At 44.5% G+C, this 27,861-nt stretch overlaps 1 protein-coding gene and 1 non-coding gene across 4 annotated transcripts; one reads left to right on the top strand and one right to left on the bottom strand.

Moving 5' to 3' along the window:
* On the top strand, positions 1-26,693 carry Slc1a6 (solute carrier family 1 member 6). Of its 3 annotated transcripts, XM_028860345.2 has the most exons (10): positions 1-178; positions 5,877-6,088; positions 7,693-7,830; positions 10,217-10,421; positions 11,792-11,834; positions 14,442-14,785; positions 19,209-19,442; positions 20,981-21,175; positions 24,239-24,373; positions 26,229-26,684. In XM_028860345.2, the coding sequence occupies exons 2-10, from the start codon at positions 5,884-5,886 to the stop codon at positions 26,422-26,424; spliced, it is 1,695 nt and encodes a 564-aa protein (XP_028716178.1). In that variant the 5' UTR covers positions 1-178; positions 5,877-5,883; the 3' UTR covers positions 26,425-26,684. The 3 variants fall into 3 exon arrangements, with proteins under 3 accessions (XP_028716178.1, XP_028716179.1, XP_028716177.1); XM_028860344.2 differs by lacking the exon at positions 1-178 and having other exon boundaries at positions 5,598-6,088; XM_028860346.2 differs by lacking the exons at positions 1-178; positions 24,239-24,373 and having other exon boundaries at positions 5,596-6,088; positions 26,229-26,693.
* On the bottom strand, positions 16,168-16,274 carry LOC114685712. Its single transcript, XR_003733487.1, has one exon. It is a non-coding gene; the product is annotated as a U6 spliceosomal RNA (small nuclear RNA).
* Positions 26,694-27,861: the final 1,168 nt, after the last annotated feature.

Genomic DNA, 27,861 nt, shown 5'->3' with positions numbered 1-27,861 from the left:
CAGCGCGTCCCGGCTCTGCGCCGGTGCCTTGGTAGTCCGGTCCCCAACGCAGATTCAGCGCGGGTCCCTGGCGGGTCCTGGAGGACCCGGCCGGGCGCTTCCAAGGGTTCTGGCTTCTGCATCTGGGCGCAGCGCGCAGGCGGAGGCGCGACAAGGCGGCCCCGCTGACCCACGGCTGGTGAGTGGGACGTTGGCCCTTGCGCGGGGCTGACTCTGGGTCCGAGGCAGGTGGGGGTCCCCTGTGCACAGGTCCCCACTTCCTCGCTATCGTTCCTTAGCTCTTCTCTGTCCCTTTACAGGTGCTGAGCCTGCCTCTGCCCTGGGTCACCCTGCTGAGTTTCCTGTCGATAGGTCCCTGGGTCTCCTTCCCATCTCCCACACTCCTTCTTCAGTAACCTCAGCTCTCACAGAGTCCTGTTTCCAACATTGAATCTGACGCCTCTCCTATTTCTTGGGCTGGACTCCCTCTTCCCTACCAGAGGTTCATAACCTAGCCCTAGCCCTGTCTGCTGTGATTAAGACTGACCACCATTCCAGGGGAACTGGGTGTGGAGGTGCTGTGTGCATGGTTGTGTGTGTGTGATTGAGTTTTGGGTGGGATTGCTTTTCTAAAGAGGTGTGTGCGGCTAAGTGCTTGAATGTTGAGAGTTTTGTGCTCTCGAGTGTGTGCTTGTGTACCTAAGAATTGTGCGGATGTCACTGTCCATGTAGTTTCATTTGCATGGGGTATTAGTGCAGGAGACTCAAAGAGTGTGACTTTGAGTTTCATGATGTGCATGGCAGTGGCTGGTGTGTGTGTGTGTGTGTGTGTGTGTGTGTGTGTGTGTGTGTGTATCTCTGCAGACTTTGTATGGCTGATGCTGGCTGCATGGGGTTGCATTTCTGAGGGTGTGTGAGCGGTTATGTGTCTGCTGGTGTGCATAAATGTAGCAGATGTTTGTGTGAAATTGTGGAGGAATGGTGTGTCTGGTGTGTCAATATGGATTTGCATTTCTGAAGGTTGTGTGTGACTGTTTGTCTGAAGAGTCTATGTGGGACAGTGTGTCCATAAAGGATTATGTAGGTGTCAACTGCACACAAGATGTGAGGCTGTATTCAAGTGTGTGTGTGAGATGAACTCATTTCCTGTCCTGCCTTTCCTCCTGTCACTTACTCCTCCACTTAGCACAGCATCTATCCACAATTTAGCCCACCATTGTTTGTGTAAGAGAAGACCTTGGAGATGGCTTAGTTATAGGTCTGAGAATGGAGGGAGGAAAGAAAAAATAGGAGGCCATTTAAATTCACAGCTTGAGGGCTGGAGAGATGGCTCAGTGGTAGAGAACACTTTCTGCTCTTGCAGAGGATCCTGGTTTGATTACCAGATCCAGGGGCTCTAACACCCTCTTCTGGCCTCCACAAGCACCAGGTGTGTTAGATGCAGGGCAAACACTCACCTAAATAAGATAAAAATAAGCTCATCTTTACACACACACACACACACACACACACACACACAAACACACACACACACCCCTGTACAGCCTCAGGCTACATCAACAAAGAAAAAGAAAACATAAAAAATACAAACAAACAAAAATCTTTTCTGCATATTCTTTTCTTTTCCTGAAGGCTGAAGTTAACCCCACAAGGCCACCTCATATCACATTCTGATTTGGTTAAGAAGTACCAACATCTCTTCACTTCTTTCCCTCAGTCCTGCCCCTCACCCCATTAGAAAACAAGAGCTCCCTGTGTAGCCCAGGCTGGCCTGAAACTTATCATTGTGCTGCTGTTTCTCAAGTGCTGGAATTATAGCCATGCATCACCATGCCAGGCTCACAAAAGTCTGTTTTTGGATGAACCTTCTATCCCAGGACAATGACTGTTTTGTAGAGTTGGGGCCATTGCACATCTACAGCCAATGTATAAGATGTTAATGCAAGAATTGTACATTTCTTCTCCCTTGGGGCTTATTATAACACACCATGGTCCCTTTAGATCATTCGAGGTCTTCTCTCCCATTGCTTTCTGGCCAGGTTGGCAGTGGCCTTTAGCTTTAGATATCGTCTGTTTAGTGAGACAAGCCCTTCACTTTCAAAGGCCTCTTAGTCTTGAAAGTCTGACCCTTTTTTGAGCTTTAGGGCTCCGAAGGCCCTTCCTGTCTTCCCCTTTTCTCCAAGGGGTGGCTGTCATGGCTCATTACACTTGAGAGTTGAGGGGACAAAGGGTGAAAGCCATCCATTAACCCTTTACCTTGCAGCGGTTGGAGATCCTGGAAAGGCCATTTTCAGACAAGGTAGCTTAGGAGACAGGGGCTGAGTGAAGGCCTAGAACCAGAAGAAACTGGAACAACTGGCTCCCTGTATGTGACATGCCTGACAGCTCCCAGGGCTCTTCCCAGGTGGAGGATACTTTCAAGTCAAGTATTATAAAAGGTTGCTTTAAAACATTTATTACATTTTAATAAGCATACAAAGAATTCATTTTCATTATAGCATTCTCCCAAAGGATTTATGTTAATTTTATAAACTAGACACACAGAGTCAAATGCTGTGTGATCTCATTCATGTGCAAGCTACAGATCCTGACATTGAACAAACAGAGAGTAGAAGAGCAATTATGAGAGGGGAGACAGGGAAGAGGTGGGTAATGAGACTGTTCAACAGTTTATTCTTTTATAAAGGATTAGAAGACAGGGGTTCAATGTTCCGGGCTAATGGGGATGAAAATGCTATGGAACTTGATCTGGCATCATGGTTTGCCTTCTTGTTCTGAAAGGTTTCACTGTGCCCTGTGAGTGGGAGCAATTATCACATGTCCACTGAGACAAAAGGGAAGAATTAAAAGAGTGACAAATCACAGCTGTATACGTTTACAGTGAGCTAGGCAGGCATGGTGAAGGTGTGGAAGACAGCCTTGCATTTGAGTTCAATCCTGTACCTTTTGGATTTCTGCTTATTTATTGAATTGTTCTTAATTGTTAATTACTCCCTGCTGGCTCTTCTCTCCCTCTAGTTCTAGGATGGGACTCAGGGCCTCCTGTACACTTGATGAATGCTCTATTCCTGAGCCATGCCCTATTAATTCATCACTAATGTATGCTTTTACTAGCCTACAGTCAGCCTTTAAAAATCAAATTTATTCTGTGTGTGTGTGTGTGTGTGTGTGTGTGTGTGTGTGTGTGTGTGTACAAAGCAGTCAGAGGACAATCTGTGGGAGTTAGTTCTCTCCTTTCACCATGTGGGGCCAGGTCTGAACTCAGGCCATCCAGCTTGGCAGCAATCCTCTTTACCCATCAAACCACCTTGTCCTCCCCACCCCCCACTTCTGCAAATAGTTTGTTTTGTGAACTCCTTTCCAGCAACTTTGCCCCCGAAGCTTGAAAGCACCTGCAGAAATACACAGTGAATGAACGCAGCTGTGTGCCAATACCATGATTAAAAAATGCCAACAACACAGATATCAGGCCATATTTGATTCACAGGCTATCACGTCAACTCCCACACTATCTTGTTGTTTGTGGGTCTCAGAGAATTTGTTCCAGACACACCCTCCATCCTAGGTAGACTCCAAACCCCTTGTATATCAAAAGTCTTTTACATAAAATGGCATCATATTTGCACAGAACGCATTCCTGTCTTCTTTCATTTTTAACTCATCTCTACATTATGTTTAAAGCCTAGCACAGTGGGTGAAGGAGCTTGTCACCAAACTTGAAGTCCTGTGTTCAATCTCTGGGACTTACATGGTGGAGGAGAGAATGGACTCCCAAAAGTTGTCCTCTGACCACACACACACAATAATAAATATAAGAATAACTCCACCTAGCACAACTTCAATGCTGTGCATATAGTTACTATGCTATATTGTTTAGGGAATAAGAGGAAAAGTCTGTTCATGCCCAGTACAGATGCAAATTGAACAACTTTTTTATCAATTGATTGATCGATTTTTGGTGCTGAGAATTAAATCCAAGCCTTTGCACATGCTAAACTCACACTATCATGGATTAAAAAAAAAAAAGATTTATTTTTAGTCTGGAGAGATGGCTCAACATTTAAGAGTGCTTGTTGCTCTCACAGAGAACCCAGATTCTTCTCCCAGCACCCACAGGGCTGCTCACAACTCCCTGTAGCTCTTGTTCTGGGGAATCCAAGGCCCCTTTCTAGACTCTGTGGTCACTGCACACACAGTGCACATATATACATGGAGTCAAACACAGACATAAAATAGAAATTATTTTTATCTTTTTAATTATGTGTATTCACATGTGGCTATGTGCACTTGAGTTCAGGTGACTGCAGAGACATAAGAAAGAGTTGGACCCTCTGGCGCTGAGCCACCCGACCTGGTCCTTTCAAAGAACAGCAAGCATTGTTAACCTCCGAACCATCTCTCCAGCCTTATCATTCATTTGGAGTAAAATCCTGAATGGGGCTTCGCACTGAGAAGCAGTTGCAGGATACAGGGCATGGAAAACCTAGTCAGGCAACTTGTCTTTTGGAAGCAGGTGGAGAACTCAGACAGATACAGAGGGCAGCCATCTTAGAAGACAGCCACGTGGGTAGTGGCATCCAAACAATGCTGGAACAGTTCAAGGCTGCACGTGGTGGTGCATGCCTGCAATCCCAGCTACTTGGGAAGCTGAGGGGATCAGTACTGAGAACTGAACTTGGAGCCTTGAACATGGCAGGCAAGTACTCTACCACTGAGCTATATAGTCTGGCCCTCTCTAAAAGAGAATTTTATTTTCAGTTTTGATTGTGTGTGTGTGTGTGTGTGTGTGTGTGTGTGTGTGTGTGTGTGTGTGTACATGTGAGTGCAGGTGCCATTGAGGCCAGAAGGGGGCATAGCAGTTCTGAGCTGCCTGATGTGGGTGCTGGGAATGGAACCCTGGTCCTCTACAGAAGCAATATGCACCCTCAATCACTGAGCCATCTCCCACCCCTTGCCCAGTAGCTCTCACTTTAACTTTTTATTTTAAGACAGGGTCCTACTAAGTTGCAGGTGCTGGCCTTGAACTTGTAAACTGCCTTCCCCCACCATCCTCTAGAGTAGCTGATATTACAGGGCTGTCAAAGGCTCGGTCAAAAGCCACAGTTTCTAATCTGTTTTGTAACTTCCAAGTGTTTTGGCTGCTAAACAGATTGGCAGATTTTCTATTTACATGCATTTTATTTAATTCATGGAAAACACATCATCCCGTTTTGGTTAGCTTTTAAAAAGTAAGTCAATAAGAATAAATAAATACAGACACATGTAAAAAAGGGACACACAGTCTGAGGTTGCACCCCAAAAGAGGGTCATGAACCTCAAGCTGGGACTAGAAGTGTCATCATTTCTTTCCCAGCGACCCCTCCCTTACAGCATTACTGTCCTGGTCACGCACACAGGGCAGCCACATTAGTTGGGTGCCACTGTTTCCCAGGCACCAGCTGATTTTGTCCTTGTGAAAAGTCGACTATGGGCATCTTTGGGCTGGACACCCAGCTACTGTGGATAGAGGGACTAGCCTAAAGTGCCCTTTCAAGAGCTCTTATGCAATGAGCATTCAGCAAAGGCCTGGCACTTTAGTTTGAGAGCTGCAGCAGCTCCCAATTACTTGAGATGAACTCAGTGAAGGAGGCTGGAGGCGGAAAACCTGAAAGGTGTGCAGCATTGTGTGTGTGTGTGCGTGTTTTTACCCTGTCTCTAACCACCCTCTCTGGTAACCTTTTGCTGCTGGGATAAAAACTGAATCCGATCCACGGCAGGGTCTCAGTCGTCCCTGCAAGGAAGCACATGGGCGTCGCCCTTCCCCTGATTTCTGAGCTGCAAGTGCCCGCCCCTCCACCTTACCCACTCTTTTCCCAGACTCCTCCCTCACCAGACCTGGTCTCCTCTGTCCCCGGCAGAAACGCGATGAGTAGCCACGGCAACAGTCTGTTCCTGAGGGAGAGCGGCCAGCGCCTGGGTGGTGTGGGCTGTCTGCAGGGCCTGCAGGACAGTCTGCATCAGAGAGCACTGCGCACGCGCCTGCGTCTGCAGACCATGACCCGAGAGCACGTGCGGCGCTTTCTGCGCAGAAATGCCTTCATCTTGCTCACAGTCAGCGCTGTGATCATTGGTGAGCTCTGCTTCTGGGAGGCGGGACTTCTATTAACTACCCACTCCCTCCGGTGCACTCATCTCACAATCCCCTAGCCCATCAGAGGACTCAGGTAGAGAGGGCACATACATGCACAAACACAGCTGTATGAACACGATGTGATGTCACATGTGTGGGTATGGGCATCCGCAAGTACACAGAACAGACATGCACTTTATGACTACATACAGAGAAGGATAAATATATCTTACATACGAATATATCTTACATATCTTAATTTAGAGGCGCAGTCACATAAACTGTGCTAACGTTCATAAAAATATGCCGCTATCCATGATACCCTTAGGAGATTGGTTCTGCAAACACTACCCCATTTTATTTAAGGAACTTGATTGTCTATTGGTTTGGGTATCCACAAGCATTTGTTATCTGTGGATGCTCAAGTCCCTTAAATAAAATGGGGTAGTGTTTGCCAGATCTGTGGCTATCTTGCTCTCTAGGTTACTTGTAACACCCAAAGCAATGTAACTGCTAGGTAAATAGTTGTTATACTGTATTGTCTAGGGAATATTGGTAAGAGAAAAAAACCTCTACACGTTCAACAGACACAACTTAAACAATTATGTGTAGGTTGTATAAAATAATGAGTTCCTCATGACATCATGACATCTTCATATCTATATACAATATGCTTTGATCATATTCTTTTTCCTTCACCCCCCTTGGTCCCTTTTCTCTTCCCAAACAGCCCCCCTTCTGCTTTCAACAGATAATTTTTTCCCTAAAAATTTCCATGTGTACTTGATTATTTAGACAGTGTGGATTCCAAGGATACCACAGCCAGCTGTGTTGGACTTTGTGAATACTTTCACACACTCATCTATGCATTTACATCTACATGCTTAGAAGCCCAGTTGCATATGCACTTCCATATTTGAAAGCGATAACATAGGGCTGGAGAGATGACTCAGTGGTTAAGAGCACTGGCTGTTCTTCCAGAGGTACTGAGTTCAATTCCCACATAATGGCTCACAACATCTGTAATGAGGTCTGGTACCTTCTTCTGGCCCACAGGAGAACACGGTGTGCATAATCTTAAAAAAAATAAAAAGAAAGTGGTAACACAGGCACAAGAGTCACACTTATAGACACACCCAAGAAATGCATGTGCATATGTTTGTATATGAGCCTATGTGCATATGAATGTACACACACACCTATCTACACACAAATGCATACAATGCACATATATATCCATGTGCACACAACTACATGCACACATACATTCACACAAATTCTCATCATGCACACACATATATACCCATGCTCACACAAATGTACACATACTTACACACATGCACATACATATCCATGTATACATCTTTTTACACATGCCCATTCACTCACAACTACCCACATCTGTATATACACAAGCACACACACACACATACCCATGCACAAATGTACCCTTGCACACACAAATCCATGTAATACCCATGTACACAAATGCACCTCCTAGAATAGTCACTGCTTACCCTACTATACTCTTTTAGAGATGGATGGACACTGCTTGGGGTTGAGATTCATAGTTCATTCCATGAATCCTTCCTTTCTGGCTCTAGGGGTCAGCCTAGCATTCGCCTTGCGTCCATACCAGCTTTCCTACCGCCAGATCAAGTACTTCTCTTTTCCTGGTGAGCTGCTCATGAGGATGCTGCAGATGCTGGTGCTCCCCCTCATCGTCTCCAGCCTTGTCACAGGTGAGACCCCAAGCCACTGTGCATCTCAGGGACCCCTTCTGAGCCCACACTTGAGAAAAGAGCCAGGGCTTCCCCACCCATGGGGGCTCTTTCCCAACTCATCAACTCAAGCTGTGCCCAGGTCTTGCTTTAGTCTTGCTGTCACAGGATCCATGTGGCCCAATAACTTCCTTGTACTTGTTCTTGAAGGTAAACTCCCATACTGCCAGAGCTCTGGGGTATCCAGAGGGGAAAGAAAGGCAGTGGAGGGTCAGGGGAGGCAGCTGAGATATGGGGTAGATGAAAGATGGAATGTGGTTGAACATGTAGGAGGTGAGTGGGATGGAGGTGCCAGGATGGAGGGTGGAGGAAGGGAAGGAGCTATGATGGGTTATGTAGCACCTTTTCTTCTAGATAGTAGATGTTTTCGCTTCAGGGCCATTGGATCTTCATTTTATGGTTCAGTTCTGATGCTGGAATATAAGAGCATCTATAGTCAATATGTCAGCAAGTGTGCATGGCTGTTGCCCTGGTTTCATTTATGTTGTTACAATAAAATACTTGACAAAAAGCAACTTAGGGGAGAAAGGGTTTATTTTAGCTCACAGTTCCAGGTTAGAGTCTATCATTCAGGGAAGTCAACATAGGAACTTGAAGCAGTTCATCATAACCCACTCACAACCAAGAGTAGAGAGAAAATAAATGGACACATGCTTATTTGTATCAAGTTACATCTCTACACGTATACAGTCCATAAGCCCTTGCCTAGGGAATGGTGCTACACAATGAATGGCCTTCCTCCTTCATCAATGTAATCTGGACCCCCTCCCCCCAGTCATGTCTGATTTATAAAATTCTCCATTGAGTCTCTCTTCCTAGTGGTACTAGATAGTGTTGAGTTAACAATTGAAACTACTCATCAGAGTTCTGTTTCAATAAAAATTTACAAAAGTAAATAGTACACCAGATTTAGGCCATAGGTGCTGTTTAGCAACCCTTGGGTTTAGGGACATAAATAATGATCAAGGCTGGTTTCTTAGGTTGGGCTTCTTAGAAGCCAAGCCTGACATGTAGATCTGGTCACAAGAGACTCACTGAGGGAGAAACCCAGGAGGAAGTGAGGGAAGAAGGACAGGATGGGGAAAGAAGCTAAACAAAGGCATGTGTTCAGAAGAAGGCTGGTATCTCAGTGTGCTCCCACTGGGCAGGGGCTCTGAAGTGGGAGCAACATCATGTAGGTGTCCCTCACCACCACCTCTGTCTTCATCTGAATCCCTGCACCAGCCAATCATTGACTGCTGCTGAACACTGGGGCCCTTCTGGAGGAGGGTCTATCTCAAACTCATAGCAACTGGATAGTTGCATGGCCTGGTAATGGACATGTAGGTACAGCATGAACAGTATCCAGGCAAAATGTAGAAAGGGGTGGATTCTAGGGAGGTGGGAGTTGTGGTGGACCCTGGGATGAAGACTTCAATGATTGTGATATTTATGGTGCAGGATAGGGGGAAGGTTGGGTGGAAGTTGAAAGGTTGACTTGGAGTAAAGGGGAGGTACTGTGATTGGTGGAGTTATTTGGAGTAATAAAATGGAATGGTATGTGTTCATGTGTGTGTGCTTCCCCACAACGTATCTATTGGTGGTGAGTGAACTGATTTTGAGTCAGGCCCAGGGTGCTGGCCCAGTTACTCATTTCTTGAGCAATATTTTCATTTAAAATTTGTTTTTAGCTTGAGAATCAAAGCCTGAATCATCCCTGGGTTGAACCACCAGGGGATTGGTTTCAAGAGCCCTATAGACACCAATACCTGAGGATGCTGAAGCCCTTTCTGTAAAATGATGTAGTGTTTGCAGATGACCTATGCCTCTCCTCTCGTGTACTTCAGATCATCTCTAGGTGGTGGGCATACGCTGTACACTGTAAAACTTTATTTCAAAGTGAAACAAAACTTTTATTTACTTATTTTGTTATTATTATTTAATCATGTGTCTATGTGGGTATGTACACATGAATGCATGTGCCCATGGAGGCCAGAAGGGGGCATCAGATACCCTGGAGCTGGAGTTACAAGTGGTTGTGAGCCACAGAATATTTGTGTTGCTACTGGAATTTGGGTTCCCTGTAAGAGCAGTATGTGTTCTTAACACTGAGTAATCTTACCAGCTCCCTTTATTCACTTTAAAAACTATAATCAAATTATATTTTGCCTGATAATATATTTATTCATGATAGCATAAAAGTGGTTGTGTAGATAACTCTCAGCATTAGAAAGCGAACCATGTTTTTTGTGGACATCTTCAGTTAAGGGATGTGCAATGAGTTTGAGCTGATGGTATGGAATGGGTGGACCAGAAAGGGGGAAATGGAGTGGGTGCTGTTGCACGGACTGCATTATCTCTCTTCTAGGTATGGCATCCCTGGACAACAAGGCAACAGGGCGGATGGGAATGCGGGCAGCTGTATACTACATGGTGACCACAGTCATTGCGGTTTTCATCGGGATCCTAATGGTCACCATCATCCACCCTGGGAAAGGCTCCAAGGAGGGGCTGCACCGTGAGGGCCGAATTGAGACTGTCCCAACAGCTGATGCTTTCATGGACCTGGTCAGGTGACATTCTCATTTTGTTGGGACTTCCGGAGATGCATGCAACAATTCTCTTTCTGTGAGCAACTACAGGGAAAGGTGTTTCTAGTTTGGAAAAGGAAAGAACTATTGGTTGCCGTTTCTGGATTCTTGCATATCCTTAAGAAAGCTAAGTCTAGGTCTGATCTTTGAGCTCTGAGGCTGGAGAGGACACCGTTGTAGTATCCCAGGACCTAATAAGAGGAGCTGCTGCTGTTCACTAGGTGTTCCTAACCTCTTTGCTGAGCAAATGATTCTCTTAGTCCAATAAGATTTGGCCTGTCAGAAGTAATGTCAAAGCCAGTCATACTGTTTCTTGGTACTGACTTGGCACCTGAAGAGTTTAGGAACTCTTACGGTGTTCTCTGCTGCTATTATACACTAGCTGAGGTCCAATGAGATGGCTTAGTGGGTAAAGGTATTTGCTGCCAAGCCTGACCACCCGAGTTCAGTCCTCTGGACCATCCTCGTGGTGGAAGGAGAGAACAGAGTCCTGCAAGTTGTCCTCCCAACTCCATATACATGCTGTGGCATATGTGTACACACACACACACACACACACACACACACACACACACACACGCCTAAATAAATAAAAGTTAGGGCCAGTGAAATGATTTAGTGGTAAAGGCACTTGTCACCAGGCCTGACAACCTGACAGGATCCACATGGTGGAATGAGAGAACCAACTCCTACAAGTTGTCTACCTTTTACCTGTATACCATGGCACTGTGCCTCCCAATAAATGTATTAAAAATTAAATAAAAAGTATACTTGAAACTGAGTTAGTTGTAAAATGAAAACAAAACCAAAGAACCAAATGACAAAGGTTTATTTAGCTCATGTTCAGGGATCTAGGATGTCCAACAACTTTGCACCAGCATCTAGTGAGGACCTTCTAGCTGCATCCTAACACGGCAGAGAGCACATGATGGTTATCCAGAGCAAGCATATCAAAAACAAGGCCACTTCCTATTACTCTGTAAACTTCTTATTCCAAGGCTCCACCATCACCTTTATGGCAATCAGATTCCATGACTTTGGGAGGGGCCTAACTATAATCTATCCATGGTAAGTTACATCTGCACCTCTGAGCAGCTCTATAGGTCTGGGTGAGCTCCTCTGGCTTTTGGTTACCTCCTGTGGAAGCTAGAGATGTTTACAGTGTTTACTTCTAGGGTCATTGAAGGGTTTGTGTCAGATGATGAAGGGCAGGTACTTTGCTCAACACTGGGCCCACACCACGCATTTCTATATTGCCTGCTGCTACTGTTGCCATGGCTATCAGTGCAGGAATGACCTTTGGCTCACTCCCAAACTCTAACCACTTTCCCTTCTCTGATGTTTTTGTGCAGAAATATGTTTCCACCTAACCTTGTGGAGGCCTGCTTCAAACAGGTTAGGAGGAAGCACATGGTTTAATGAAGGAGGGATGGAGGGTGGAGGGAGTTTACTTCCCAAGTAGAAGGGTGGGAAGAAGGGCCTGAGTGGGGGGACCTTGGGGAGGATTCTGGGAGAATATGTGTACTGCCCATGGCTATGATGGTGATGCAAAGGGTGGCCAGGTTATGGAACTCATGGAGGCTTGGACGCTGGGGTCGGGGTTCTGAGACTTCTGATCACAGATGTGCTAAAAATCTGTCTGAGCATCAGCTTGGGGTTCATAGTAGAAAAGCAGCCACAGGCAACATGTGAAGAGGACTTACACTTTCCTGTAAAACTTTATTTACAGAAGCAAGTAGTGGACTGAATTTGGCCAGCAGGGGGCGCATAGCAACCCCTTTAATGAAGGCTAGACATAAAGATGCAGACTGTATATCCATTTTCTATGCTTGGTTTTTAACATCCTCACTATTTGGTTACTCATTTTTTTCTTTGGTGAAGAGGATGAAACTCAGGACTTGTTTATATTAGGCAAATGCCAGTTACTAATTTCTTTTATTATTATTATTATCATTATTATTTTCAGTGTGTGTGTGTGTGTGTGTGTGTGTGTGTGTGTGTGTATGTGTGTGTGTGTGTGTGTGTGTGTGTGTGTGTGAATGCATAGCAGGTGTGGATGTGGAGCTCACATGACAACTTTTGGGGGTTGTTTCTCTCCTCCCACTATGGGTCTGAAGATCTAACTCAGATCATCAGGCCTGTGCTCAGGAAACACTTTGACCTGCTGTGAGCTGTCTTGATGGCACAGTTATTCATTTCTTTAGTCATAAGTTTTATTAAGAAATTTAAAATAGAGATACAAAAATTGTACTATCCCTTGGCATTAACAAAGATTGTACACAAAATCTTTGCTGCTCAAGTCTCTTCTATCTAGGGTAGAATTTGCAGATGACCTCTAGATCACGTCTAGGTGATGCAGGACTGCTAACACACGTAAATGATCTGCAGACAGCTGTTCTGCATTAGAACCGTTTAGAGCAGTGGTTCTCAACCTTCCTGACGCTGTGGCTCTGTAATGCAGTTCCTCATGTTGTGGTGTCCCACAACCGTAACATTATTTTTGTCGCTACTTCATAACTGTAATTTTGCTCCTGAGTGGTGTCTCAGTTCCTGAGATGATACAAAATTTGTGTGTTCGACGGCCATGACGCACAGGTTGAGAACCGCTGGTTTAGAGACTAATGACACACAAAGGCCTGCATGTGTTCACTACACAAATGTTTTTTTCCAGCATTTTCAATCCATGGTTGCTTGTGTCTATGGACACGGAATTCATACATGTCAAGGAGTTGTGTGTGAAACTTTTTCTGGGGAGATAAAACACAGAGGTCTGTCACCTCATGACAGACCAAAGTCATGATTGCACCAATTTGGTGAGCCAATGACTTCTTGGCAGGCTTTTTAATTGGAGTGTAGGTGAGGGGTTACTTACAGGAGCAGGGGTGACTCAAAAGCAGTTGCATCACCAGAAAAGTCCATCCCAGAGTGGGTGACAACTGGTGAAAACTGTATTCCTGGAGGAGCTCTCTGTGCAATTTGCAAGCAGCTCACCAGGTCCGGAATCTCCTCTCGGCAGCTTGGCAGGTCAGAGTCTCCTCCGTTTATCTAATGTTTTTATAAAGACAGGGAAGGGACTTCACGAATCTTGTAAGCTTCAGATTTCTCAAACGGGAAGTTTGTTTACTTCCTGAATTTCATGAATCTTCCAGCTCCCTACTGGAGTGAATCTTTCAATTTAGAGGAAGCTGCTGTACAACAGGGTGATATGCTATAAGTCTTTATGGGGCTCTGAAATATATTCATACATATATATATCATGTAAATATGATATATAAAATATATATGAAACATGCATATATATTTATATATGATTCATTATACATGAAACATGCATATATTTCATATATAAATATGAAATACATAAATATATATGAAATACATATATATAGTGAAATGGCCAAATCATTCCAATTAAACAAGCAGACGCACGTGTGCATGTGCACACGCATACACACACACACACACACAAATAAATCAATTTTGGTGCATTTTGGTTATTGGATTGTTGTTTTTTTGCATTCTACTTACTTTGTGTGTGGTTATATATAGATGGGTACATGCCATGGAGCACATGTGTAGAGCAGAGGACAAGTTGCAGAGTCAGCTCTCCACTTCTACCATGTGGGGCCTGGGATGAAACTTAGTTTATCGGCCTTGGCTGAAAGCACCTTCACTCACTGAGCCATCTTGTCTGCCACAGGTTTCGATTTTTGGGTAGCTCATCTTGTATTTCTTTGAGTTATTTAATTCACTTCCTCGGTTACATATCCAACCGTGGGTTTCCTGGGCTTTAAGAGTAATTCTAGTGTGTGTGTGTGTGTGTGTGTGTGTGTGTGTGTGTGTGTGTGTGTGTTTGTGTGTGTGTGCTCGTGCAAATGCCAAGTATGGAACACGTGGCCTCACACACCTAGCTCCTGGTTTTTATTTTTATTTTTTTTTAGGGATATTTACAAGGGAGTTAACCACCATACTGAATCTGATCTCAATTTCTCCACATTTCAGTTTAAGACGCAGTACAGCACCCGAGTGGTAACCAGGACTATTGTAAGGACAGAGAATGGGTCAGAGCTGGGAGCCTCTATGTCTCCCCCATCCTCAGTGGAGAATGAAACCAGCATCCTGGAAAACGTCACCCGGGCCTTGGGCACCCTGCAGGAGGTGATAAGCTTCGAGGAGACTGTTCCTGTGCCTGGTTCAGCCAATGGCATCAATGCCTTGGGCCTTGTGGTCTTCTCTGTGGCCTTCGGGCTGGTCATTGGTGGCATGAAGCACAAAGGCCGTGTCCTGAGGGACTTCTTTGACAGCCTCAATGAGGCTATTATGAGGCTGGTGGGCATCATCATCTGGTGAGTAGTGGGTGGGTGCATGTGCCTGGGTGAGGCAGTGGTGGTGGTTCCTGGGGGTGACGGTGACCAGGCTGATGGGACTGTTGGAGACATTTGGCCCCTCATTCATGTGTGTGTTAGTTAATTTAATCATCAACTCATCAGTTCATTCATATCTTTCTGTAGTGATTTATTCAGCGGTTCATATCTCCATTAATCTATTTGCTCACTCACTCACTTGTGCATTCACTCTGTGATTCATTCACTCATTCATCTATGTTCATTCTCCCACACATTGGGTCACTCACTTTCCTCCCATTTTTGTGTAATAAAAATGTGTTCTTAGATAATTTCATCCGTGTATAAAAAGTATCTTGATAATACCCATATTCCCATTCTCCCTCGACTTCTCTCAGACTCTCATGTTCCCCTTCCAACTCTATATCATCATATGCATGTGTTTGTATATATCTCCCATTGATTCCAATTAGAACTGTCTGTATGAACATGGATGAGGGCACAGCCACTGAATTGGGCAACCTACAAGATGCCACATCCAGGAAGAAATTTGGCTTTCCATTCCCTAGTATCCATTAACTCTCAAAATAGTTTCTCAGCTACGAGTGGGGCTTGTGAGTCTCTCCTCACTCCATGTTGGAATATTGACTGGCTTGATCCTGTGTCAATTTGTGCAGACAACTACAGTTGCTGTGAGCTCATTGTGCTGTTTTTGAGACAGGTCTTCCTATGTAGCCCGGGATTGTCTGGAACCTGTCAACCTTTTGTGTCAGCCTCCTGATTAGCGGGATTACAGGCATGCACCACCACATTTCTGCATTTGTTAATTCACTCATCAACTCACTAATTCACTTCCTCATTCTTTTCTGCAGTGATTCAATTCAGTGACTTATTCATTCATTCATCCCTCATCTATTTCTTTTATTCACTCATTCATTTCCATTTTTTCTATCATTCGCCCACTTATTTATCTTCTTATAATCTCTTTTTCTATTTATCAGTTAAATCATTTCTTCATTTATGTATTCACTGATAAATCTGTTCATTAATTAAATTACTTCACATTATTACTTTATTACATCTATCTGTCTGCCTGCCTATCTATCTATCTATCTATCTATCTATCTATCTATCTATCTATCTATTGTGTCAGAGTATATGTGCATGGATATGCATACCACAGCATGCATGTGGACATAGAGGATTAAAGTTGTGGGAATTAGTTCTCTCTTCCTACCATGTGGATTTCAGGATCCAACTCAGGCCTTCAGGCTTGGCACAACATGTCTTTACCTGGGGAGCCATCTTTATGGACCCCGTAATTATTATTTTTTTTTTTTTGAGTTATGCCAAAATGTATATTTTAAAGGTACCTTGACTTCAAAAAAAATATGGAACGCTTCACGAATTTGCGTGTCATCCTTGCGCAGGGGCCATGCTAATCTTCTCTGTATCGTTCCAATTTTAGTATATGTGCTGCCGAAGCGAGCACAGCCCCGTAATTATTTTTAAGCACTAGGGTTGAACCAAGGCCTTATGAATACTAGATAGTCAATCACTCTACCACTGAGCTGTACCTTCAGTTTCCTAAATAACAATCTTTTCCCTCTGGTGCTCATGATGAAATCTAGGGCCTTGAGTAAGCTAGGCAATTACTGTGACACTGAGCTGTAGTATTAACCCCATTAGTTAAGACACTGACTGCATTTGTTTATTTACTCACCCGAAACAGTACACTTGGATTCACCCCCAAACCTGTTGATTTATGTATGCATTTGCCATTTTCTCATTTACTCCCTCGGATATTCCATTTATCTCTTCACTTTTATACTTACTCATGCCCTGTTTTATTTTCCTTTCTACATTTGGGTATGGTGTGATGTGCATGTGAATGTATGTTATTTTTGCATGAGTGGGGGCAAGTATGTGTGTGGTGCCCAAGGGGATGTTGGGAACCATTTTCCATAGCTCTTACACCATGGCAACTCTTATAAAGGAAAACATTTAATTAGGGCTGGTTTTCCATAGCTTTTATTCATTAAGGAAGGATCCCTCAGTCAAACCTGGAGCTCAAGGATGTGGCTCATCTTGCTAGCCAAATTGCTCTGAGGGATCCCCTGACTTCACCTTCTGAGTCTGGAAATACAGGCTTGCTGCAGTGCCTACCAAGCATTACATAGGTTTTGGAGGATCCAAACTCGGGTCCTCACGCTTACATGATAAATGTTTTAACCACTGAGCCATCTTCCCAGACCTGTGTCCTCTTTTCACATTAATTTTTTTAAAATTCTTTCACTCTTTCACTAGCTCATTCATCTAGCAGACAGTTTCCCAGGCTTGAGACACAGCGATACACTGAAGTCATACTTTATCTTGAAGAAGTTTGTAAAATCCAGGGGAGACAGATGTAGACCACTATGTGTAGCACAAAGCCATAGGTGCCATAGTAAAGCTCCAGCAGTGGTGGATGGACCCATATGCAGTGGATGTTGCTTGGGAAGATGAGTGAGCCATACAGCTGGGCTTGAAAGGAGAGGAAGAACCTAACTGGATGTGCAGAGGAGAGAGGTCTATCACCAACAGGGGAGAGAACAGGCAAAGACTAAGAAACACCAAGTGACTGGACAAGGAGGACTCTAGGTTCATTTTGGTTGCTAAAATTCTGACATAAAGAGCAAAGGGTTATTTATAGCCTCATGTTTCTAGGTTACAGTCCATTATTGTAGAGAAGACAAAACAGGAACTTAAAACATCACATCACAGTGAAGAGTAGAGAGAATCAACACATGAATCCCTGCTTGCTTGCTTGCTTAGTTTCAGCCAGCTTCCTCTATTATTACACAGTCCAGGGCCAAGCCCATTAAATGGTGCTGCCCCCAGTGAACTATCTCTTTCTACAACAGTTTGCAATTAAGACAGTCTACCAAGCACATGCCCACAGGCCAATCTGACCTAGATAATTTCTCATTGAAACTGTCTTCTGAGGTGATTTTAGGTTGTGTCAAGTTTATACTTCAAACTAACTAGCACAGAGAGCAATGTATGGAAATTTAGAAGGCCAGAGATAGGGGATGTTTTTGTGTCTTGGTTAGGGTTTCTATAGCTGTGAAGAGACACCATGAGCATGGCAACTCTTATAAAGGAAAACATTTAATTAGGGCTGGTTTACAGTTCAGTGATTTAGTTTATTAATGTCATGGTAGGAAGTATGGTAGCATGCAAGCAGGCATGGTGCTGGAGGAGCTAAGAGTTCTACATCTGGAGCTGCAGGCAGCCGGAAGAGAGAAACACACTGGGCCTGGCTTGAGCATCTGAAACATCAAACCCTGCCCCCAATGACACACTTCCTCCAACAAGACCACACCAAGTTCAATGAGGCCACATCTCCTAATAGTGTCACTCCCTATGAACCTAAGGGTACCATTTTCATTCAAACTGCCATACTTAGTAATGTCTAAGGATGGAATTCTGAAGGGAATAGTCATCTGGAGTTGAGCTGGAAGGGGCCTGAATGAGGGAATGAGATAAAGACCCCAGAAGGCTGAATGCTGTGGTGTTGTAGGAACTTTTCTGCTGATCAGATAGCAGTGGGTGACCAGTGTGAGGTGGGTACATTCATAAAATCCAATTGCATTAGTTAGCTTTCTGTTGCTATGACAAAATGCCCGGGAAAACCAATTTAAAGAGGAAAGGTTTATTTTTGCCTCACAGGTTTGCAGGAAACAGTGCATGGTTGGCTGGCTCCATTGCGTTTGGGCCATGATGGTGAATGGATATAGCCAATGCAGCTGCTAACTTCACTGCATCTAGGAAAAAGAGAGGGAGAGACTGGGGAGAAGACATGTCCTTCAAGGGTATACCCCCAATGACCTACTGCCTTTAACGAGGCCTTTCCTATAGTTTGCTCCCAATAGCTCATTCAGCTATGACTCTATCAATGGATAACCCATAGCAGAGTTTGGAACGCTCATGAACAGTTAGCTTCCACAGGCTTCACCTCAGCACTGGCCTTCAACATATGAGCCTTTGGGGAAATGTTTTGGGGGCAAACCCTAACACCAATGCCATTAAAAAATATTTTAGTTTATATATGTGTGTGGATGTGTAAGTGTTTCTGTGGGTACCCACAGAGACCAGAAAGTGGTGCCAGATCTCTTGAGCTGGAGTTAGAGGTGTTTTTGAGCTGTCAAATGTGGATGATGTGTCCGAAATTAGATTTTCATCATTGAACAGCAAGTACTCCTAACCACAGGGCCATTTCCCCTGTGTCCCAGTGCTGGCTTTGATGCTCAGGAAAGGTTAGGGTGGAGTTGGAGTTTCATGGTAGGTACTGTCTGGCTCCTTGACTCTATATGGGCAAAGTTTGGGGAATGCCAGCTCCAGACCTGTGAGGAAGATCATCCTAATACATATGTGCCTTGCCCAGGTATGCACCTGTGGGCATCCTGTTCCTGATTGCTGGGAAGATTCTGGAAATGGAAGACATGGCTGTCCTTGGAGGTCAGCTGGGCATGTATACTCTGACTGTCATCGTTGGCTTGTTCCTCCATGCTGGTGGTGTTTTGCCCCTCATCTACTTTCTCGTCACCCATCGGAACCCCTTCCCATTCATTGGGGGCATGCTACAGGCCCTCATCACAGCCATGGGTACCTCTTCCAGGTATGGCCTTTCCCTGAACTCTCCCTGAGTCCATTCTTCATCTTTCAAAGGTTCCTTTAGGTACCCTCCTCTCCACCTCCCCAAACACCTTTTCTGATTGTACAATAGTATTGGGGGACTCTTGAAGCCCTCTACAGGTGGCCTATACTTGGGGATCTAGTGTTTGTCTTGTGATGACTCTCATAACCTCCTTGTTTCTTTTGTTTCTCTAGTTCATAAGGAGGAGAGACAGATGCCAGTTCTTTGTTTAAGATGGTACTGGGGGAGTAACACAAGCTCAGAGAGTCTTGGCTTCTTAGGCTTTCCTCTCCTGTTTGTGCTTTTAGAGGGTTACTAAAGTGATCCTTATCTCTCATCATCCAAATTTAAAACAGCTTGACCAAATATCCCAAGATCCAAACAGATAGGAGGAAATATTTTTTATTGTCCTCATGATGATTGGAGAATGTGCCTTTTGATCTTTGATCTGAGGCTAAATAGGATTGATACTATTGTACCCAGAATTAAACCAATCTGATCACTATGGAGCTAATCAGCACCTGCTGCCACCTCCAGTGCTGTTTCTGATGCTTGGGAAAGGTTGAAGTAGAGTTGGGTGCTTTGCAGTAGGCAATGTATTGTTCCAGGGCCAAATACTTGAGTCTAAGCTTTAAGTTTGTTGGCATAAAGCTGACCACACAGGGGTCAGTTCTTGCAGACAAACTGACCCCAAATGAGATGCCTACTTTTTCTACTAAGTTGCCAGTCAAATGAAAGTATACTCTGTGAAGTGGTTCGGGAGAGCCCTAGCTCCTGTAGATGGGGTTGTTTCTTGTGCAGACAAACACTCTGTCTTTTACTGTTCTACTTTCATTTCTGTTGCTGTGATAAAATACCCTGATGAAGGGCAGTTTAGGGAGTGTGGAAGGAGTTTATTTGGCTTACAATTCCAGGTAATAGCCCATTACTGTGTGGAAATCAAAACAGGAACTTGAGGCAGCTAGTCACATCACACCCAGGCATAGAGAATAAATGCATGTTTGCTGCTTTCTTGCATATGCTCAGCTTGGTTTCTCCACTGTTAAATAGTTCAGGACCCCCTGCCTAGGGAATAGCACCACCCATCGTGGGCTGGGTTTTCTCATATGAATTAGTTAAGACAATCCCCCAAAGGTGATTCCCATAGGATGACCAAACATAGTGACCCATGGAGACTCTCCTCTTATGTAGTTCCTGGTTCAGTTCTTGATAATTGAAGTTAGCCATCATCTTTAGGCTTCGGTGTTGGAAGTCAGCCATCTGGACTAGACTGTGTCATAAAATCTTGGTGTGAATGGGTCAAGAGACATTCCTCTGGGAATGTCTACCACTGAGTTCTCTCTGCATTAGGAGTCCCACTTCCCCACGCACAACTGTAATTCCCACTTTCTACTCCTTGCTCACATTCCAACCTGTTCTCCATGTGCTAGAGGGGAGCCCTCCTTTGGCCCTTTGCTGCTACTGCCCTCTCCCCATCCTTCAACTCCCTGTTCTCAGCCTCCAGAGCTCTCTTCCCCCAGCTCTGCAACCCTGCCTATCACTTTCCGATGCCTGGAGGAGGGCCTGGGTGTGGACCGCCGCATCACCAGGTTCGTGCTACCTGTGGGGGCCACTGTCAACATGGATGGCACTGCACTCTACGAGGCCTTGGCAGCCATCTTTATTGCTCAAGTCAACAACTATGAGCTCAACCTGGGCCAGATCACCACAATCAGGTGAGACGATGATGTTATCAACCGGATAGGACAGGCTGGGTAAACAAGGTCTACCGACAAATTTCCTGTTTATAGTTGCATCTCATTCCTATGTAAGATATAAAATTATGTATATGAAAATATCAAAAAAATCTGGAGAACAAAAAAGCAACCTGTGAAACGTTTCTGGTTTCCAGTATTTTGGATGAAGGATGCAGGATGCTCCACAAGCATTTGTCTCCATGGGTGATTTTTCTCACCAATGTTGCTTATTGTCTGCCTATCATACAAGAATGAAAATGTAAACTCTGTGAAGGAAAGTATTTTCTTCATTGGAAATTTCTACCATAGATACATCCTGACTTAAGATGGTTTGACTTATGATTTTTCTTTCCCTCCCTCCCTCTCTCCCTCCCTCCCTCCCTCCATTCCCTCCTCCTCCTCCTCCTCCTCCTCCTCCTCCTTCTTCTTCTCTCTCTCTCTCTCTCTCTCCCTCTCTCCCTCTCTCCCTCCCTTCCTCTCTCCCTCCTTCCCTCCCCTCCTCTCTCTGACCTGGATGGTTGGGACTGTAGGCATGTGCCACCATGCCCAGTAATAGAATGATATTTTGGCTTATAAGGGTGTGAGTGTGATACATGGTCAGTAGAAACTACACTACACATTTTTTTTCTATTTTGTATGTGCTTGTCTGAGTCTGTGTTCACCTCATGTGTGAAGGTGTTTTCTAAGGTGAGAAGAGGGCTTCAAGTTCCCTGGAACTGGAGTTATAGGCAGCTGCCTGATACGGGTTCCAGGAATAGAGCTTGGGGTCCTCTGCAAGAGCTGTAAGTGCTCCTAGCTGCTGAGCCATCTCCAGCCACTTGGTTTAAAAGAGTTTAAAAATTACATTTGTGCGTGCGTGCGTGCATGCGTGCGCATGTGTGTGTGCTGTGTGTGTGCGTGTGCGTGTGTGTGTGCGTGTGCGTGTGTGTGTGTGTGTGTTTTACAGTGCACATGTGGAGGTCTGAGGACCATTCACAGGATTCAGTTTTCCTCTTCTGCTATGTGGGTCCTGGGGACTGAACTCAGTTTGTCAGACTTGGCAGCACAGCATCTTTACCCACTGAGCCATCTCTCAGGCCCCTACCCTTCCTTTTGGATTGGAATCTTTTCCTCGGTTAGTGATGTGGTGGTTTGTTTTAATTGTACATTTGGCAGAATCTGGAATCACTGGAGGAGAGAATCTCAATGAGGGCTCGTTGGCCTTTGGGTATGTTTGTTGGAGGTCAACTTGATTGTTTTAATTAATGTGGGAAGGTTCAGCCTAAAGGTGGGCAGTACTTCTTCCCTTGGTTTGGTTCCCGGGTTGTTCAAAAGTTGAGAGAGACCAGACCCATAGGTATGCACACATTTTCTCTGCTCTTGACTGCGGATGTGTTGTGGCTAACGGCTTCAAGTTCCTGCCTTGACTTCTCTACAACGATGGACTATAACCTGGAATTGTGAGCTAAAATAAAACCCTTTCTCCCAAAGTTTCTTCTGAGCACATTTTTTAAAATCTGAGTAACAGATGAGAAGCCTAGACAGGCTTTTCTGTCACAATGAGAAGATAGGCATGTGTCTGCCATTCTCCTGATGAGTAGGATAGGCTCTGAGTTCATGTCAAGGTATAAAGCTCATGAATGGAGTCTTCTCCCTTGAAGTCCCATTCTTCAATGGCAGTCTGAGTATTTGCTCAACCACCATTCTGATAGAGTTGTCCTCTGTGCTAATCATCGCCCCTTGTTCTCTGTGTGTGGCTATAGAAGTTAGAAAGGGGTTTCCTCAACTACTGAGGAGAGAGCTGGCATCTGGAGGGCACTACTGCCTTTGCTGGGAAACTCAGTGGCCTTCACAATACATAATACATTTTTCTGGGCAATTGGAGTTAATTCTGGAGTTTTAACATAGGCCACCTGTGACCCTGTAGATCCTACTTTCAATTTCATATTAATTTGTGGGACTTGAAATGGAAATAAGGATTTATATGTGCTAGACAGGTGTTCCACCACTGACATAGATCCTTAGCTTTTTAATTTTTAAAAAAGATTATCTGAGCAAGAAATGGTCTCCAGTGGGCTGGAGAGATGGCTCAGCAGTTAAGAGCACTTGCTGCTCTTACAGAGGACCTGGTTTGGTTCCTACTACTTACATAACTGATGTTTATCACTCCAGTTCCAGGAGACCCAATGCTCTTTTATAAACTCCATGGCCACCAGGCACACATGCAGTATACAACATACATGCAGGCAAACATTCATACATATGAAATTAAGAAAACAAACAACTTAAATCAAGAAAGAAATAGGCTTCAAAACCAAGACGGGCCAGAATGTCCTGGCCTCCAATGTGGTGAGCTGTATTTGCCTTCTTAAAAATCAACTCTCCTTTTCCAGCCACAACTTTCTTGAATGACAGCTGACAAAAGTTGTGTGTATTTGAAGATATGTTTCATGATGATTTGCTACCTGTGCACTCTGCAGATGATCAGCACAGTCAGGCTGATTATTATATTTGTCTCCTATGGTTTCCTTCCTTCCCCTACACCCTCTTCTGGTGCCTGTGTCTCCTCTCTCCTCTCATTTTCTCATCTCCTTATTTTCCCCTCCCTTCCTCTCTCCTCTCTCCTTTCTTCCCTTCCTTCTCTTTTTCTCTCTCTATCAGTCCTTCTCTTCTCCTCTCCCTCTCTCCCTTCTCTTTCTCTTTGCTGATAGTGAGAAGAGACTTCAGGTCTATTCTCTTTGAAATACAAACACAGCATCATTAGCCACATCCTCCACACCATACATTAGATTTCCAGAAGCCAGTCATCTGGTATCTAGACATCTTGTACCCTTTGACAGACATTTCCCCAACTCCCAGCCCATCTGCCCAGCATCACAGTTTCTGCTTTTTGCTTCTGTGACTTCAACTTTTTAAATCTAGTTTCACATCCAAAGTGAGCTCATGGAGTATTTTTCTTTCTGTGTTGGCTTGGGAATTTAACTTAAGGTGCCCTTCCCTTCCTAATCTTCCAATCTTCTGTTCTCTCTTTCCTCCTGAATTTCCGACTCTTCCCATTTGCAGCATCACAGCCACAGCTGCCAGTGTAGGAGCAGCTGGCATTCCCCAGGCAGGACTGGTCACCATGGTGATTGTGCTCACGTCCGTCGGCCTGCCCACAGAGGACATCACGCTGATCATAGCTGTGGATTGGTTCCTGTGAGTGTGACTTGGCTTTGACCCTGGCCTCTTCTCATAACTTTTCCTGAAGGATTCTGCAAGGACATGGTTGTAGGATTTGAGGGGTTTAGGGAGGCATTGGGATGGTCTGTTAGTGATGGCTGTGGACTCCAAGCCCATAGATTCATCATCTTTGGGACGTAGAGTGAGGAGAATTCTGAAAAGGAGGTCTCTATCTATCAGCCCCTCCCCCACTCCTTTTCAGACCATTTCATACAGAAATCATACAAAAGTGTTCAAATATTTTTTTAACTCAAAAATTTAAAACAGTTTTTTTTCCTTAGTGAAATGTTAATTCTGAAGAATTTTAGAAGTGAGAAGGAAACACAAGTTACCTGCTGCATTAAATAGTGAAGAATTTTGGCTTATAAGATCACCTGTGATGATGGACAAAAGAATTATGGTGGATTTTTGCACTGAACCCTATGAATGCATATGTTCTCTCTCTTCTCTCCTTCCTTTCTTTCCTCTGTTCTTTTTCACTAATTAAATTTGTTCTTTGACAGGTCAGGCATGTATGCAATGCTTTCTGGTTACTTTGCACACTCTCTAACTCCTTCCCACCCTGTCAGCTTTCCTCCCTACAACTCTGCTCCCCACATTCATGTCTTCTGTTTGTGATCCACTGAGCACAGCAGAGCCATTTGTGTGTCTTGCTGTGAGACTGTGCCATGGAGCTTAGTAGGCTTGTGGGAGGGCGCACACCTGAAGACAGTGACTCCTAATCTATCAGCAGTGAGGAGCCACCCCTACCCTGTTCCCCCCTCCTCTCGCTCACTTTCCCTTCTCCCTTTCTTTCCTTCCTTCTCCTCCCTCTGTCCTTTTCTTCTCTTCCATTCTCCCTCCCTTTTCTCCACCTGTCTCATTCCCTCCCTTCTTTTCTCCCTCCCTCCCTTCCTTCCTTCCTTCCCTCCCTCCTTCCTCCCCCTCTCCCTCTTTCTTTTTTCCTTCTTTCTTTCTCTCCTCTCTCTTTCTTCCTCTTTATACTTCCTATATCACTAACTCCTTTCACCATTCCTTCCCTCTCTCATTTCTTTTCTTATAACATGGAATTTATATAAAATGCTGATTTTCATTCCAATGTGGGTGCTTTGAGCAAGACTAAGTCCCATTTGTACAGAAGGACTAAAGTTCCATTTGAACAATCCCCAGCCTGCCCCACACCTGCATAGACTCATGTCAAACAGTCTGTATCAAACATTCATATCTAATAGTCTGCACCAGACACTTGTACCTAACAAGCCTACACCAGATGCTCATGTTTAATACTCTGCATCAGATGCTCATGTTTAATACTCTGCATCAGATGGTCATGTGTAATACTCTGCATCAGATGCTCATGTTTAATACTCTGCATCAGATGCTCATGTTTAATACTCTGCATCAGATGCTCATGTTTAATACTCTGCATCAGATGCTCATGTGTAATACTCTGCATCAGATGCTCATGTTTAATACTCTGCATAAGATGCTCATGTGTGATACTCTGCATCAGATGCTCATGTTTAATACTCTGTATCAGATGCTCATGTATAACAGTCTGAATCAGATCCGAATGTCTAACAGTCTATATCAGATCCTAATCTCTAACCATCTGCATCAGATTCTCATATATAATTATTTTTAAGTTAGTGATATTTAGAAACAAGAGTCACAAATTAAAGAAGAGATCTGAGGATATAACGGATGATGTTGTTAGGAAGGAAATCTGAGGAAGAGCAGGGCCTGTTCTAGATCATGTGGTTGTGAATTAGCCTGGAAGCCCTTCTAGTCTACCCTGGGTTCTTGAAGGAGCCTTTCACCCCCTCCCATTAATCTATCTATCTTCCACCAGTGACCGGCTGCGTACGATGACCAATGTACTGGGAGACTCAATTGGAGCGGCCGTCATTGAGCATTTGTCCCAACGGGAGCTGGAGCTGCAGGAGGCTGAGCTGACCCTTCCCAGCCTGGGGAAGCCCTACAAGTCACTCATGGCACAAGAAAAGGGGGCATCAAGGGGTCGGGGAGGTAATGAGAGTGTCATGTGAGAAACTTCCAGCTCCATCCAGGGAGGAGGGAAGGGACTGGGAGGGGGGTCCTGGGGACAATTTGTTACCTAACTGACTGTGGGCTGAACATACATGTTCTGTGTGGTTTCTCTGGGGGCTGCTGAGATAAAAGAGAAGGAATGAAAGGTCTCCAAGGTGTACTCATCACTGTGGCATTTGTGTGCTTCAAATACAAGAACAACCTAAGGGAGGGAAGAATTACTTGGGCTATGGTTCTAAAGGGCTTTAGTTCTCTATAGTGGGAAGGCATGGAAGAGCAGAGCAGCTCACTTCATGGTGGTCAGTAAACAGAGACATGAGAAATGGGAAGTAACCAGGACAGGACACAGCTCTCCAAGACACACTACTTGTGACTACTTCCTTCAACTATCCCCTGCCTTCTCCCTTTGACCACTTTCCAATACAGCCGTCATAGTAGGAACCGTCAAGGGACTGATGCATTCATTAGGTCAGGGTCCTCATGATGGTATTATCTCTGAAAATGCCCTCACAGACACACAGAGGTGTGCTGTATACATTTTCTAGGCACTTGTTTCAGTCCAGTCAAGTTGACAAAGACAGTCTGTCATCACAAAGGTCTCACTGTCCATTTCTGAGTATGGTGAGAACTTGAAGGATGGTGTGAAGATTTGGAATTAGGGGAAGGGAAATCTTCAAATTCAATAAGAAAGATCAACTCACATTCTTTTGTTGTTGTTTTTTTTGAGACAGGCTTTCTCCATGTAGTTTTGGTGCCTGTCCTGGATCTTGCTCTGTAGACTAGGCTGGCCTCGAACTCACAGAGATCTGCCTGGCTCTGCCTCCCTGGTATTGGGATTAAAGGCGTGAGCCACCACTGCCCGGCTCAATTCACATTCTTTGTGTTCTCCAGGAGTGGTGGAACTGACAAGAAAAATACCTATTATATCTTGTAGTAAAGTGATCTGTGGCTTTTGTGTTGAGGCCCCAAAGACCACCTTCAGATTTAATGATTCTTAATAAGACTCACAAAACTCCAGAAAGCCATTCTCCTCTCAGATATGGTTCATTATGTGAAGGGCACTGATTGAAAGGAATAAAGGCACAACTCGTTGGGCCTGGGCTGTGCTAGACCAGATGTGTGTTTCCAGTGAAGTCATGGAAACCAGTGGCTTCTTCCCACAGCAATATGTGGCAACATGCATGGCACACTGATGTCTTAGTTCCCTTTTCTATTGTGGCCGAACACCGAGACAAAAGCAACTTGAGGGCAAAGGGTTTATTTGGCTCTTAGCTCTTGGATAGAGTCCACCATTGCAGGGAAGTTAAGGTGTTAGGAAGTTGAATCAGCTGTCACATCTGTTAGTTATTTAGCTGCGTTGTGTTCTTACCCTGCAAGGAAACATCATGAAACACGACAGAATCCGCTTATAAGAGTTTATTAGAGATAAAGGGATA

This window comes from Peromyscus leucopus, chromosome 22 (assembly GCF_004664715.2).
Source record: "Peromyscus leucopus breed LL Stock chromosome 22, UCI_PerLeu_2.1, whole genome shotgun sequence".
Classification (NCBI taxonomy): domain Eukaryota; kingdom Metazoa; phylum Chordata; class Mammalia; order Rodentia; family Cricetidae; genus Peromyscus; species Peromyscus leucopus.
Note: the sequence above shows the minus strand (reverse complement) of the source record. Positions and strands in the feature narration are given on the sequence as shown.